This window comes from Crassostrea angulata, chromosome 6 (assembly GCF_025612915.1).
Source record: "Crassostrea angulata isolate pt1a10 chromosome 6, ASM2561291v2, whole genome shotgun sequence".
NCBI classification, from domain to species: Eukaryota; Metazoa; Mollusca; class Bivalvia; order Ostreida; family Ostreidae; genus Magallana; species Magallana angulata.
This window is the reverse complement of record NC_069116.1, coordinates 46,554,413-46,571,089: the sequence shown is the minus strand read 5'-3', so window position 1 is coordinate 46,571,089 and position 16,677 is coordinate 46,554,413. Positions and strand designations below refer to the sequence as shown.

At 34.3% G+C, this 16,677-nt stretch overlaps 1 protein-coding gene and 1 long non-coding RNA gene across 6 annotated transcripts in view; one reads left to right on the top strand and one right to left on the bottom strand.

Moving 5' to 3' along the window:
- The window catches only part of LOC128187851 (T-box transcription factor TBX2-B-like), a 16,341-nt gene extending 15,694 nt beyond the window's left edge, over positions 1-647 (bottom strand). For 2 of the 3 annotated variants that reach the window (XM_052858485.1, XM_052858484.1), the window contains exon 1: positions 82-647. In XM_052858485.1, the coding sequence (XP_052714445.1) occupies positions 82-428 (347 nt within the window). In that variant the 5' untranslated portion in view covers positions 429-647. The remainder of the gene's footprint in view (positions 1-81) is intronic. The other variant, XM_052858482.1, reaches the window with a different exon arrangement.
- A 4,032-nt stretch (positions 648-4,679) lies between these two features.
- Positions 4,680-15,627, top strand: LOC128187850 (uncharacterized). Of its 3 annotated transcripts, XR_008244096.1 has the most exons (4): positions 4,680-6,448; positions 10,969-11,067; positions 11,750-13,002; positions 13,142-15,627. It is a non-coding gene; the product is annotated as an uncharacterized LOC128187850 (long non-coding RNA). The 3 variants fall into 3 exon arrangements; XR_008244095.1 differs by lacking the exon at positions 10,969-11,067; XR_008244097.1 differs by lacking the exons at positions 4,680-6,448; positions 10,969-11,067 and adding an exon at positions 11,533-11,572.
- Positions 15,628-16,677: the final 1,050 nt, after the last annotated feature.

Sequence of the window (16,677 nt, the reverse complement as noted above, 5' to 3'; positions counted from 1 at the left end):
GAATAAATGTAAATGTAAGGTCCCATAAAATGCCTTGTTAACATATATATACAACTTGGGTGGTAAATAAAAAATGTTTACCTTCCGGATTTTGTGATAACCATTTCGGTTCCGAGATTATGAAATTGTTCCCAGAGTTCCTTGGACTCTATTTCCACTTTAGGATCATCCTGGGCGTCGGGTTCGGGTTCCATGGTCCTGAGGGGTCGGGGATGAAATGGGTGGAGTAGTTCTCCCGGAGAAAGCGGGGAACGCCCCACAGATTGTTGAAGCTTCGGAAGAATGGACGCAGGGATCCCGGGGGGTCCAGGAACGGCCATTCCGGGTAAATAGTGCTGCTGTAACAGTGAAGTATAGTCCGAAGGCCTGGGAAACAAGAAGGGATTGTAAGCCATCGCTAAATCCGGATTTTGGTTTTGATAAATCATTGATACTGTTTCCGTATATATATCAAAGTATGTTAAACAGTATTAAAAATGATAATTGGATTTCATGAACGGCGGTCAAAAGTTAAAAACATTGTCCACGGATTTCATCTAGCCATTCACAACTGATGTCCGAGTATTATCAATGATAGAGAATATAGTTCAGGATTATCTAGATGACAACTAAACACTGCTTTCACCGTGAACTAGAATTGCTCATGTATATAGAAAGATATGCCTGATAACATATTGCGCGGTTCTGATTGGTTGCTTTTTTCCCATCATTATCCAAATGGGCGAGAACTAAGCGAGATTTGACGGCTGAACTCGCGAAAGGGTCTCGCGCCAGTGTGTCGCCAGCTACATAGCCTTTCTCGATAGGCTGTGTAATATGTGTTAATATGCCAGCCTTATCGGCAGTTATGACGAGAAGCTCCGCCCAGAACGTTACGCTTTACATATTTATTTGCCTCGTACACTTTCCTTCTTCATATTTATTCTAGTCGAGATTTCAACACGATTTATGCTGGAATGTTTGTTTAATAAATAATAAAACAGGTATCGAATGCAGGTTAAATATTTAATGATACAACAAGATTTAAATACAAATTTTAACTTTCTCGCCCATGTAAAATCTGTTTGTATTAAAAATTATCCTCATAGTCTCTTTGTATGACTGAAAAATATTTAAACTGCGGGTTATAATCGACAAAAAACATCGATATCCTTGAAATACCAAGTCATATCTCCAAAGAAAAATTTTGATAAATTGATAGGAGGGAATTAATGGCACATATCTTCCCTTCTACTTGATTTCAGTTTTTGAAACGGTACTTCAATAATCAATGGCTAATAGATAATCGTAGAACCTTGAGAATTTGGTAGGAAAGGCGCCTGGCTGCCACTCTAAGGATTAAGGGGAAGCTCGGTAGTCTGGCCTCTGAAACCGCGTGAGTTCCAGGGTCAACCCGCCTTGGAAAATGTCACAATTTACTCACCCCCAAAATTTATCCTTAAAAATCTTATTTCTGATCAAGTTTGTTATCTTTTTTGGAATTTGTTTGTTTTAAAACGTAATTTGTCAGCATCAAATTTGAATTTAGAGAACGCGTTTATTTTTGTTTAACATCATTTTTAGAAACATATTTAGTCTTTCTTTTTAACATTTCATTAAATTCTTGGTTTACGATTTATAAGATTTTATTCTACTTGTATTTCAAATCTGAGTGTTTCCTTCCAATTTACTCATTAGGGTAGAGGATGTAAAATATTTTGCCAAATAAAGAACGATTATTTATAGGAAGTTAATAATTAAATTTAGAAAGAAATTTAAATAAACAACAACAAAAAGAATATTTTTGACAAGAAATGAAAATATACTTTAAAAAGTATTCTCTGTATGAAATATTTAATAAATCGTTACACCCCCACTTATTTGAGTATTTAATGTAGAAAATGTTTTTCAAAAGTTAATGCTAAAATTTACAGCTTTATAAATCTCTTATTTTTGGGGGTTTTAATTGGTTAAATAAAATTACATGAAAATTGAAATAAAGGCTTCTTGGTGTTTTAATGTCTTGTGTCTGAGACACTGTGAGTCATAGAATTTTTTTCTGTCTTTGAAACGTTTATAAACATGTGTCATTTCATCATTAATTCTTAAACAGTCGTGGTATGAAATGATGTCTTTCATTCATAACGCGCACTTGATACAATGTAATACTTTCGCGCGTGTACGTACAGTTTGTCTACAGACTTGTGTTTTTAAAGAATTATATTTAAATCGACTACGAAAATTAAGCCTAAATAGTATACTTATGAAAGAATATAAGACATATTTCACTTTAATAAATGTGTAAAATAAATTAATAGATATAAGAAATGATTGGAGTTAAGTTTTTGTTGTTTATTCTTCGCTTCTAATACTGGTGTCTCTTATCGAAGGCCAGGATGCTAAATTCCTAAGACAATATTTTCATATCAGTTTTAAGCTATCCATTATGGTGTGATCAGCCTCCGAAAAAAACCCTGAAAGATTATCTTAGAAAAACATCATAACAAAAATAGCGGCGGTATTAAAGAACACATTCAGAGAACGCAGGCAGTGGAAGTCTGGCTAGGAGCTGTAGACTGAGGGGGGACTGGTCAATTTGATAAGACAGGCGACAGTTTTACTGGGTAAACTGGCGATACGTTGTATTTAATTCAAGTCGGATGTAGGTAAACCAATCAAGAGAAGAAAGAAAATAATCGGGGATAACCCGACTGGAGTGTGAACATAATTAGTAAATATGTATCGCCGACATTGTAGGTGTGACAAAGCATTGTTTTCAGACTAAGTCGTTCGACGATTGTGGTTTAATTCGATTGAAGGGAATTGAGAAGGCGCCGCGCACCATCGCCCCAGTGGACATAGGTTTTATCTATGTTAAATTCCGCGGAAGGACCAAGGAAATTCTTGAATGGAAGCGCTGTAATTTGACAAATACTTTCTGGAGGCACTCAGTGTCAACACTAGCACTTTCTCTTGCACAAGACCTTGCTACCAAGTCGGCCATTTTCGCTTTCCATTCAGGTGTATTCGGTGATGAAATATTTGTTCAATAGTCGTACCAACGGCCACTTAAGGTCTTCAAGACTCTACCAAGCATGTAGAGATTCATGTTTTGTCATCGAATGACCCAGCAAATTAGAGTGGAGTTTTTTCCTGTTTTTAAATTTCTCTTTTGGTACTGACTAATGTCATTGCAATATAAACAAGCTTGGCCCCCACTCCTACTCCCTCAAAGACCAAAGATCTCAGCTCAATTTCAATAATTATAAGAACCTATTAATTAAAATGATAAAAAATGTAAACATTGGATTGATTTAACCGTTAAAAATCTCAATATCGGGAAATTATCCTCTTAATGTATCATTGATTGCTCAAAGTAAATTTTAAATCCATGCAGACTCGTGCAAGGAACCAAAAAAAAGATTAATATTGCAAATCATTAACCGTTTTATTTTTAAAAAATTGATATTTTACACTGTGCAGTCTATGATTGATATCACAGATGCACATTATCCTCACTTGATTTCTTTATTTTGAATTTTCAAATCCAAATAAATTCAAGCTAAAGGCATTGAATGAAGACTATTTATCAAACTAATCACTGAATGATTGTAATTAACCAAGTTTTCGAATAAGTAACCCCTCTCCTAAAAATATTCATCAACGAATAGTTTTATATATTTATGTTTATTAAGCGTGTACATTTTCATAATAATTTATATTTTTGGCGGTGAAGGAGATTGCAAAGTTGAAAATCAACACATTTTGCTTTTAAAATTCCTTTTTTACTACAGCAAAACACTTATGCCTTATATGTATTTTATACGAATTTGCATATTCGTCAAGGATAAAATTTTGATTCATAAAAGTCTTTATTTGGTAGACGTTAAGTTATCATGGGACAAAACAGTGATTAATTAGATGTGGTAAGTGGGTAAGTAATTAGAAATAACATAACAAAAATATAATAATTGTATTAAAAGAATAAATATAAAAAATATAAAGGATACGCGCATCAGGTCTGCATTCAAACTGTCAGAAACAAATGGGTTGCCTTTTGCAGTGATATCATTAAAAAAAAACTATACAGGGCTCAGAGTTGAAGAAACTGATGTAACATTCTTGATTTTATATAATGTTGACATTTGAATAATAATTACAGAAAGTGGCCATACACAAAACCACATCAATACTTTCGAGGAGAAGGGTGACAGATTTCAGTTACTTCAAAAAGGGGACACCAAATGTAGCATATTTATATCTTTGTTTCCCATATTTTGCCATAAAAATAATCCAATTTGGAAAGAATAAAGGAGAAAATACATCGATAAACGATTTCTACTCAAAACAACGGTATCAGACAATGATTTCATTATCCGGAATAAAGCGTCCATGAAGCTTTGATACGACTATAAAGTAAAGGACTTTCATTCCGCGCTTTCATGTACAAGTGATAAAATTTTATAGCAATATCATTTTTATTTCACACAAAGGGAGTAGGTAAGGGGATTGTTTACATGGTATGGGTGCAAAACCCAACAAAGATAGAGACTTTCGCGTACTTGATATTTTCACGACAGATTTTGGCTGTAAAATTTTACCGATCCGGACTGACATTACGTTTGATTCTCGTGCTTCCGGAGAAAGGTTTACTCCGGAACGGTTTTATCTTTTTATTTTACAGTCCCGCACAAAGAAAATGTTTACACAATAATTCAAAATCTTTGATGCGTTGTTTACACTGCTAGCAGGTGAGCATTTTCTCGAGAAGAAGTGTAATGGCGCTTGTTGCTCAACATTGACAATAACGAGGCAGTGTTCACTTCCTGGGTGTTCCAAACAGAATCAGTTTCTGTTTAAAAAACTACTTTCAAAGAGAGATAAAATATTTGGATACTGTGAAAGTAAAGTGCATCAATGAAAAACACTTCAAGAAGCACAAAAAACATAATTTAATGTTATAGTGTCAATTATCAGCCCGAGAATGCCAAAATATCTTGAATCTAAGGAAGAAAGTATAACCAAACATGATTCTCTCTCGTTTCTTTGGTTGAATTTATTTGCTGTTTGTCTGAATCTTGGTGATGGATACATTTCCACTGTCATCGCGAACGCGTGTCATTTCCAGCACTATCAGTGATATTTATCATCTTACTATTACTTCATTACAACTAAGCTGTATATCCCGTAGATAGACGCTGCTAATCTGGACCAAATCTCTGATAATGTGTATTTATGGAGGACCCGAGGATTAGCACCCCTAAGACAATATGTTTGACTTTTGATACGGTCGTTTTCTGATTACTTGTTTTGCAAACAAACCTGCACAAGTTCCACAAAGACATGGACAAGGGGATTAGTATCTAAACATCGTCAGTCCAAATTAGTTTAACGCGATAATTTTGAAACTTACACCACCCTCTCCCCCGACCCAGGAGAGAGTGCTATGGTGGCGAGTTTACTCTGACTTCATCAATTAATAATTAGACCGTCGGCGGGGGCCTCCTATCACCCTCATCAGACGGACTGACGGCCAAACCGAGTTTATGTAAGGGAATCAAAATATTGGTATATCATATCATTGTGGTACGGCACCCAAGATAAGGGACGTTCATGGACAAAAACACACTGTCACTTTTAATTCTCTTAATTGCACAATCACCTTCATCCAGGTTTTGAACAGCGAGGAAATTCGATCCAGCTTGGAGAGTTGGGGTTTCCTATCCATCCATATTGGGGAGATGAAATTTCTAATTATCGCGAAAATGTGAGACGAAGACTTGTCGAGCGAGCACTTAAATATATTTGTTGACTGTTACATCATACGACAGAGAGCTGTCAGAGGAAGCTTATAACAATGCACGGCCCCTCTCCTACACAGAAAATATACACTCAAAACAATTATAACACATCGCACATCTCGAGCCTAGAAGTAGTCACTATTGTTTAAAAGCAAAACCTTATTTGATCGATGCATCAGATAAGCATTGAACTTTTTTTCATAATCATGATCAGTGTGGAAAAAATTCCCCTCTTTTATCGGTGGGTAGTGAAGCCCATTTTTCTGCTCTGCGAAGGTAAAGAGGGATGGGGCGTGTTGCACGACCATCCACCCGTGGTCTGATGTTTACGATTACCTAAGCATGTGTTGCTGTTTGCTACAACGAACACAGGTTCCCGACTACCTCCAATAAAAATATATTTATTTTTAACAGAACGTAACAAAATGTGCGTACAACCAGTAACCATTGTGGCAAAAGAATCTTACTGCTTGAACAATTCGTTTATTTATTTTTTTACCTCTAAATAGAAGCAATTAAGCAACTATTTTGTGTTCAATCTACGCACGACGTAATAATCTGCATTGTGCAATCCGCCATGTTTGTTTGTTTTCTTTTCTTTTTTTCGTGGAATGTTTGATTTCTCGGGTACATTATTTACTGGAATTGTGCTTATTAAATTGACACAGGTTAGTGAAATTTTACTTTGTTTTTATATATTTTTGTTTACGTAGGTTTATTTTACTAATTATATCTTTCCGATTTTGATTTTTGTTGAAAGAGATGCAATTACAGATTACAGACCAAAATAGTCAACACATGGTTATTTTCCATTAATTTGTAGACCCGATTAATTTCATGAAATAAACACCCTGTAAGACAAAATTTGAGTCAGTATCTTTATCTAAGTGCCCGTTTCTCTGCATTATCCAATAGTTTCTAAGTTTTGACTAACATTTCATTAAAAGTGGGAAAACACAGTGACGCCATTTCGCCAATTAAATCAGTTCTCCTTGGAGCCAAGTGTTTCACAAAATTGTCAAACAGTTTTCGCAAATTTGATAATAAAATCTGAATTTTTGGTCCTCTTAAATTGAATGTAAATCGTCTTCTCAATATGGAACAATAATTCCAAAAATACATAGTAATTATATGGCGAGTTTTTCACGCTTAATAACATGTAGACATGTTGTGGCATATTGTTTAGATAGCTATCTCGGAACTTTCGTTTGAAAAATTGCACGATATCCAGACTCAGAGTCTAGGGTTTTGTATGGGACTGACCAAAGGTAATCCCTGATTTCGCGGGGATAAATCCAGTTTGCCGCGAACAATAGCCAGGACTCACACCTACCCCAACGATGTCAACTCAAGAACTTATCTTACAATAGAATTGCCAAACTTTTTAAAACGATAACATCTAAGAAGAAAATCGAGAAAATACATTTGATAATAGAGTAATAACACTTTATACAATACATGTAAATTGAAATTCGCGAAGAAAATTTAAAAATTAGTTTCAATGATAATCTGTTGTCAATGTTGTTAACAACGAGGCATTAAGGGATTTTGTTTTCATTATAATTTTTTGGAATTATTTTTTAAATATTAATTTTTATCGTTTATTGTATAGAAATGAAAACCCCGGCTCTGTATATACTGCTGAAAGTAAAGTGTATAGGTCTTTAGAAACAATTGAAAAATTCACACGAATGTCAACACGCAGCACGAGAGTTTTCAGACAAGGACTGCTACATTTACAAGAGCTTGTCAGTCATCGAGAGCAGCAAAAGTCGCCTTAATTGTCCAACTTTAATTAAATGCTTCCTGCATATTACATGTAAAACTTCTTCAGTTTGACTGCGGATCCACAGTAGTGGTGACAGATCTTATATAACAGATTTCGGATCGGGCTCGATTTGACACCAGTGAACATGGAAAATTCCTTTGATATCAAGGCGCGAGTAAAATAAGACAGTTGATATTAGTTCATAAATCAAATATCATATTTTAGTTTTAATTAAAAACTCATTTATTAAAGAAAAAGAAAAGATGCAAAACAGTTTTACTCTTTGCATTTTCTAACTGGGTCTCTCCCCCCTTTCTTGAATATTTCAGTTTTGAGAAAAGCGACTCAAAGTGTAATAGAAAAATAACATGCACTATTAAATTTATATTGACAATGATTACTCTCCTTATAATAATTGTTATACACCTTGTAAAAATATTTATTGAAGTTTTCAACAATGAGTAGAAATATTGGATATAATTATAACACCAATAAAACAGCATATTTCTTCTATAAAAAATGACCCACAAAAAAGATCCCAACTCCATTAAATAAATTAGTAAATAATGTTGTTGATACACAAAAAATATTTCAATTCCAATACTATATGTAGTAGATAATAATAAATAAAACAACAAATAGTAAATCTCAGATTAATCGTATTTTTGATGGAATTCAACAAATAAAAAGTATGGAAAAAAAATTAATGTAACAAAATTTTTAATAAATTACATATACCAGAAGCTACATGTAAATACAATGGATTAATAGAGAATGCATGATATGTAAAGTTCGTGTCTTTTGAACATGTTTTTAACGTCTGTTAAAAATTGGAAGCGCCTTTCTCAATAATTTTGTTGTACGTTGATATAATGGAAAGTAGCAATTACCGCTCCAAGCCTGAAGAAATCACCGCCCGCATCAGTTTACTTTTTGCTCTCATTAGTCCTACCTAAGGGTCACGTGACAAGACGATATTGATATGCGAGACTACATCAAAGTATTAGTATGCCAGGTATCACGAAAGGTTCTGAGTTTTACGGTATTGACTTCCGAGAACAAAATGGTAGCACCATTAGTCGCCTGCAGTTAACTGCAAAATGTTTAGAGACAGTCAGTATGCTGCCATATTGCAAAGCGTTAGACTCTTAATGACTACCGCTATGGTAACTGATAGTCGGGTGCATAATCCCCTCTAATCGGGGAAAATCGATCGCTCTAAAAAAAAAACACACATCTGGAGGGAGTATGTTTTGGTTTAAAGCATTTTTTGGCTATATATTGTATTTTGTGTTCATAAACCCCCATTTCTTTGTCGGGAACAAATGTTACTTCAAAATTTTTTGAAATTTTGTTTGAAATGCCTTTGACAGTAGGTGTACTTCAATAGGAACAACTTCAAAAATTTTACAAATATTTCTAACGTTAGCCCTATAAGGTCAACCAGAATGAAAGTAAAAACTTGTGTACATTTCAAAGAACATTTGAAATTGAGAATATATCTACTAATGAGAATATATCCGTAAACGAAAATATAGTTATAATGCTTTTGAAAAAAGTACATTGTAGAAAATTACATGCATCTCACTTTATGTGCAACTTTAGATTCATACTTCATTGTATACAAACTATGTCATTAATATGGTCAAAATATATCAACTATGTTGTTTTGTTATTCTGCTAATATATTATTTTACACTTTAAATTATCCAACACATAAATTTTGAGGAATTCTTAAATTGTCTATGCACAAAAGGGAGATGGCATCCAAATTGAAGACTAGCACACGATAACAGCCTCATTTACGGCAACTTTTCTCCGACCGTTTTCTGGTAGATTTATTTTTTAGTATTTTAGAAATGTAAATATGATTACACTGGTAAGAAGATACAGGACAGTTAAACAACCTCTACACCTGGTCTCACTTTAGTACTGTAACATAAATTCTAAATTGTTCTGATGGTGCGAAAATTCCAAAATGAGATGTCGCTTCTGACACCCAATCTACGGGTAGTTGTTACCTTATGTCAGCATTTCGGCATCAGATTCGAAGCAAAGACATTTATGTGTTAAACAGATACTAACTGTGATGATGTAGGTGTATTTTCCCTGCTATTGACACCTATCACCAATAGACCCCGGAATAATACACTTTATTCATTAAATGTCGAAATAAGAATTTTTGGATATGAACATGATCCTTTGTGACAAATTAAGATGTTTGTGTTCTTCTGTTACTATGTAGATGTCGAAAAGTCGAGAAACATCTGTCCAAGACGTATGTATTTGGAGCTTGATGAAGGTGTGAGTTTAAGTTTCAGAAGAGGGCCGACCTCTTAACCCTAACAAGGTGCGCGGAATAACTAATAAGTTTCACTAGTGTAGTTCAGGTATCTTCTTTTCTTACTGAAACCATACATCAATGTTATGAGCGGTAAGGACCCCCTACCTACAGCGAAGAATCCAACGTTGTATAACATTTAAAACCAAAACTGGAGCATTCAGGAAGGCGTTTGGATTACTTCGGGTAGTGTCTTAAATCTGCCGGAAAGTTCACCCAGCGGAACAAAAGGCCACCATCTTTATTGTTCTGATTTGCGAGGCGTTTGATCATATCTGGATTTTTACACCTTTCAGAGTTTTGTTCGACAGTGTTATTTAAATTCGTAATTATGACACATGTTATTGTAATTGCGCTCAAAGTGCCGTGTATTGTTAACCGAAAAATCAATTCAAAGCATGTATTTATCATTTATGGATTTCCTTCTCATTATCTTGATTTCATTGTCCGAAAGAATGAAATTCAAAGAATAAATATTTTTTAAACACTTGACTATGCTGTCAGAGTTCTTTAGAATAACCAGTACTGAATGAAATGCATGAAGGCGAATGAATTTGGCGGCTTTTTTTGGACAGCACTGTTTTCTTTGGCGGAAGGATGTCCATGTCGAATTCGGCCTTCTGTCGACGCCGGGAAGCTAGGGAGCGTTTGATTTTCTGAAGATAAATGACGTCTTCCTACGGTGACACTGATGAGATGCAAACCAATTGTTTCAGGCAAACGAACGGATCCTTGATGTCATTTTGTTAGAATTTTAAGTATCTACTTGATTCAAGTACTACTACAATTGTTACTGATGGTTATCTCGGCTTCTTGTGCACGAGAATGAAGCTAACTAAAATAGCTCCGTGTTATCACGAAATTTTTTTGTTTGTTATTATGAAACATTCACTTGCCAATTAAGCACAATATTACGAAACTAATAATCCTTCTTTGAGAGTGAACTTTGCATGTGAAGTAGAATATCCCTAAGGCGCAACTATGGCGACATATTGTGTCCATGGCGACAGGAATTTAAAAAAATAACCTCAAACTTTTATAACTTTTATGACTGAAATTCTTTCATTTCCTTTTTAAAGGTCGGGCACTTTTTTCACTTTTTCCGCAGAACTTGATAGAATCCTACGTGACAGTGTGTCATGTTATGTAAAGATGCATTAAGATTAAAATTATTGTAGGTATGTATTACATGCAAAGAATTATGTTAATTAGTCAATAAAATGACAGAAAATCACCGAGTTTCGAACGAAAATAGCCACCTAAGTGTAAACCGGAATACGCCCAAAAGAGTCCTTAGCAACAATTCGTAACCCTATTTTAATATTACTATGTATTGTTTGGGGATTTAGGTTAAACGGAATACGTTAAAGAAATATGGTACAAAGCCCCGTTTATCAGCAACAAAGTTTGATTACATAGAATACCATTTTTTCCATTAGTTTTACGTTTTGGAAGGTGATAAGCTAGATTAATTTGGTTAATTTGGATAATTTATGTACATCATATCTTTGCAATATTTTCTAGCTTTCAAAATTAAATGTGCAGAACCTATATAATACAAGTATAATATCTAAACATCACTATAATCAATATTTGATAATAATTCTATATAATTCTAAAATACTTTTTTAACTTAAAGGGTGACAATTTTCACAGACAAAACCAACAACTAGACGGAGAGAGGTAGCTACAGTGCATTCTTTGGCCCACTAATAGAATTGTCGGAACCAGTACAATTACTACTATAGCATTATGTTACCCTTATGTCAATTTGAATTTTGTCAACTCATTCTGAATATGCCAAGAAAAAGAAAGGTGTCCTAAAAGTAGATTGTTTTAAATTTTTGCTGTTGTCTTCAGGAAACAAAATAAAACCTTGACAAGGACAAGAAGCAGTGATCTTTGAAGGGCATGGATCTTCATTGACAGCTTGAAAACAAAGGTAAGTTGAACTACTTTCTACTAAATCTCAGAAAGTGCCAAATGTGTCGTTGAGACAATGTCGTTTGCGAATTCTGTCCTAGATAAGAAACAATGTCAAAAATTCCTATGCAAAAGTGAGAACTTCATTTGCATTATGGCACTGATATAATAGACTTTTGTTTGTCCTTCGATTATTTTGCAAATCAGTCAAACGGAAAAAAGAGCAGACAAAAGACTTCTTTCTCTACATGCCGCGTCTTTAATATGTAACAGACGTAACATAAAAAAATGTATAACAATACAGGAACGATTTCATCTAAATCAACTCCAAAAGATTTTTAATGTCAACGAGGCAAAAAAAGTGTCGTTTTATTAGAAGTAAACCCCAAACCAAAGCATCGTCAGTGCTCGATTTAGAGTAGAGATGAAGTTAACTATACCCTCGAGAGATTAGACGAAAATGGAGGCAAGCTTTCCGAGGTGCGAGCAAGTTCCCGTAAAGTAACGAGAGAAAAAACATGCATAATTAAGAGACCGATTCCGAAGCTGATATAGGAGTATTCCGGACAGTTTATGGGATATGGTTGTCCCATGGGATACGCTTAGCGACTAGCGTTTTCAATGTCTGCAGATTTGCATAATATTCATTGCCATTTTGAATGTAATAGTGGGTTTGTATATCGCAGTAGTGAGAAATCATTGCAATGCACATCGGCAAAAACTCGTGATACAGATCTCGCGAGAATCCGGGAGTGACAAAAGCAATTTACGCCTATAAACACTATGCGAACGCCATCTTCCAACCAAGTAGTGAGACATGCATTATTTTTCGAAAAACAATGGTAATTTGTCATGCAAAATGACGATCATGTCCAAAACTTTCCACTCAAAAATTAACGGTATTTTGCATTCAAATTGTCTTTCAATATGCACAAGAGACTTTCCATTAACTGAGATTGTTTTCTGTATTCGACACAGACCATCTTGTGCCAGCTCGGCGAGTCTCTAAATTGAAACAGAAATATCAATATTTTGGGTCTCACATCTGATCTTGCGACGCATTACGGGCGTGAGAGAGGGTAATCAAACTTTATGGTCCAACTTAAAGAGGACTGACTACAACTAAATCTTTGAAAGAAAATTACAATGAATAGCTGGTTGGACATTCCAGTACAGATTGCATTACTATAGTAAGAATCTAACCAAAATCACCAGAAATAAAAATTTAACTAATTTAACATCTTTGATGTAAAGTTAGGCTTGTGCACTAAGACCCGGGCACTATGTCTGAAGTGGCTAATGAGTATCTTTTTGTTGTATAAAAAACAGGCGGAAGGGGTCGGTGGTTTGACAGAGGCACGCGGTGAAGAGCATGAAAATGGCGCATCAATGACAAAAAATGCGTGTGGTGGTGTCGACTAGCTTCGATCACGTGACTCCCAATCTCATCATCTTAATTAGATACTATTTTAAGCATTTGCCGAGTTTACTCCATACGTCAATGGAGTTCTTGTTTTGATACGTAGAGGATTGAAAATTATTGTTGTCTGACGACAGTGAATAATAACAGTGGTAACTTTGATAGTTCCTTAACACGTCTTCTACGGTCTATCTCGCATACAGTGCAGGAAAAACACGGACAACTGATGGTTATATATCGACGTAAGCTACCACCAAGCACCCGATGTCTGCCGCCGTAGTCAAGCAGACGACAGGCAACCCCATGTGATAAACATCCGGGACACCCTCAACAAACTGACAGAAATGTCACGTGGGACAACAAGCAGACGACAGCACCAACGCTGTTTATCAGGGGTGCTTGATCGAACAGGTTTCGACAGAGTTGTAGAACCTGAGCGCAGAGAAAAAAATTAGATGTTAAAAAAAGTCCCATAGATTGCTTATAGTATTCCAAAGTATCAAGTTTATATCTTTAATATTTTTAAACCTTAAACTACTCGATATCTATTTCTTTTTTTGCTATTCTGATACATGTATAGAATATGTTTATATTATTATTACATGTATCCCCATAACCTACTGCATTTAATTTTTTTTGCATATTTGGCTGCACATAAAATCTTGTATGTAAAGGTTTAAAACGCTTGGTTTTTTTTCAATTTTCAAATTGAATAACTTTTATCAATCGATACTTTACATAAATCATTATTTACAAGTGATATTTTATATTTTTTGTAAGAAAAAATTATCTTTAAGTTTTGTTTTTGTAATTTACTTTAAATTCGAATAAAGTCATGATTTTATGCTATTTTTTTTTTACTTCAAAAATTGCTGTACTTTACAATAATTCTGCATGAAACTTTAACCTTTATTATAAATAAAATTAAAACCAAAATTTTTTGGGGGAAAATAGAGATTTTGTGCTCAATGGAATATATAGAAAATCAATTATTGTACAGAAAGACAATGATGTTATTTCAATTAAATCTGAGCATCTAAATGTTCCCTCTCGTATTCTTTTAAACATAAAAATATTTACAGAAAGTTTATTAACCATTATTTTTCCCAGTAAAGCAGTTTATAACAATTTTACAACAAACTGATAGGAATAAAAATTGCAGCTTATGGTGCTTTAAACGAAAATTTCTATTCTGCACATACATTTATAAGTAAAATAATAATTAGTATATAGCTTCTAATGCGTACTCCCCTTTCACTTATTTTACATTCAAATTGTTAAACGCATTTAACTTTCACGGAAAAAAATAACAATGTTTTGGAAGAACAGAGTTTATTGTAAGTATAATTTAATAAATTACATTGATTAATTCATTATTTACGCTATACAGCTTTGTAAAACACTAATAATACGATTATGAGAATAAAGACACTATATAAGGAGTGGGATGGGGGTGGAATCATATTTTTAAATATTTTCAAGTAAAATTCACATGCACTGATTTAAGGTTATATTATGAAATATTTGCATTTCATTAATTATTCGGCAACATAAATGTTCGCACCATTTTTTTTAAAAAAGTAAGTATTTCTATAAGTTACTAACATATAATTTTTGTAATTCGTTTATATCAATTTTTAGTTCATTATTTATGCAACTATATTCTCACTGAAAATCAATGATCATTTACAGTAAAGCAATAACCATAGAGGGACAGCAAAGGTATACATTTTCATAGGAAGCTAATCAAATACACAAATATTTATTTAAAGTAAAGCTTTTCTGAAATATTTATTGCAGGAATACGTCTGATTTTCAATTTCGTTTTTTTTCGTTTCACACAAAAGACAAATTTTTCGCAAGGTTTCTTTGTGGTTAGTGTCCTTATATACGCGTAATGTAAATAAAACTTTTGTGTCTCATTATACATATAAACATCAATATAACTAGCATTTGGAAAAAAAAAGTTTTCAATGCCTACCTGTACATTGCCAAAGACTGCAGGTTGCTTGACCAATCGAATGTCCATTCCATGTCACGTGTTTTTAGGTAATTCTTTGGAAAATAATAACTTAAAAGTAATGAAAAAGTCACTTTTATGTATCGCTGAATAACTAGATAATCTGCATTTCAGAGAACCTTAAAAGGAGAACAACCTGAGAATATATTTCTTATCGAGATCAAAGACTTTCAATCGGCAGACATTTCGATTCCTGATTTTTAGGACAAATGAGCAAGACACGCAAATCTACGCCTATCTACTAAAAAACATGATGGACCAATCGCAAACACAGGGAGACCCTTATCAGACGGTTTAAAAGATTGACAGAGGCATGGTCTACCTTGCTGATAAAATGAAATAAAGATATGTCATTGTAGCTTTTTTCACTTAACAGTAAATAAATCATTCGGCTATGCAACGGACGGAGAGAGAGAGAGAGAGAGAGAGAGAGAGAGAGAGAGAGAGAGAGAGAGAGAGAGAGAGAGAGAGCAAAACAAAATCAAAATTAATCCTAAGATTGTTTAAATTTTGAAGCAACATATAATGTTTCATTCATTATTAACTATCTCTTTTCAACCTGTATAAATGAACCAGAAATAAGTATGTTTCTTTTCATTAGCTATAGATACATTTTTGCTTGAAGCTAAAGTTTCGGTAATATTTTATTGCAAGCTTGGGTATGCGCCGCAGTGAGAGATAACGTTTCTTCATATGGGAATCCTATTTATGTTTTTTCTATTGTTTCGATTTGTTAAGATCTCTTTTTGTAATTTGTTTCTTGGAACCCCGGGTGATTACAGAAACAGCAATATTCATTAAGGTGTAAAATGGTATTGACTGTGCTGCAGTTCTATTTGTTCTCGCCCAGACACAGATGCAGAGCGAGGGAATATTTCCACGACGGGCACATGCGGGTAAATAGTACCCGTCAGTTCTCGCTCCAAATCTCGTTTTTAACGATAACTAATGCGAAATCGACGAGAAAGTTGGCCAAGAAAATTTCAAAAGTGTGGCCAAAAGAAAAACGTATTGGCATTTGTAATGGAGGGCTGATCGACCAGACTTGTCTAGGGGGTCTTTATTAAAACCTGTTGCCATAATAACTAACATAGCGACATTGTGATTACATTGCAAAACATAATGTCAAAAGGAAAAAAAAGATGGACACTCCGTAAAGTGATTTCAATGTTTGTCAAGGGTTAGTAAATCAGCTAAGTCTCTTGGTCTATACACTCTTTTATGAAAGCGAGGCCGTGATTCAAGATGGCGCCATCTGAAAAAAACTTCACACCCTTCCGAGTGGAAATCGACCTTGATTGACGTCCAACTAGTCTATATCACTGAAATGAACCGAATTACACGTTTTGTAGACTTCCTCAGACGCCGAAATTAAGGTAAATGATGACTTGGAGCGGTGATGGGAACCACGCCGAATTTCGCGAC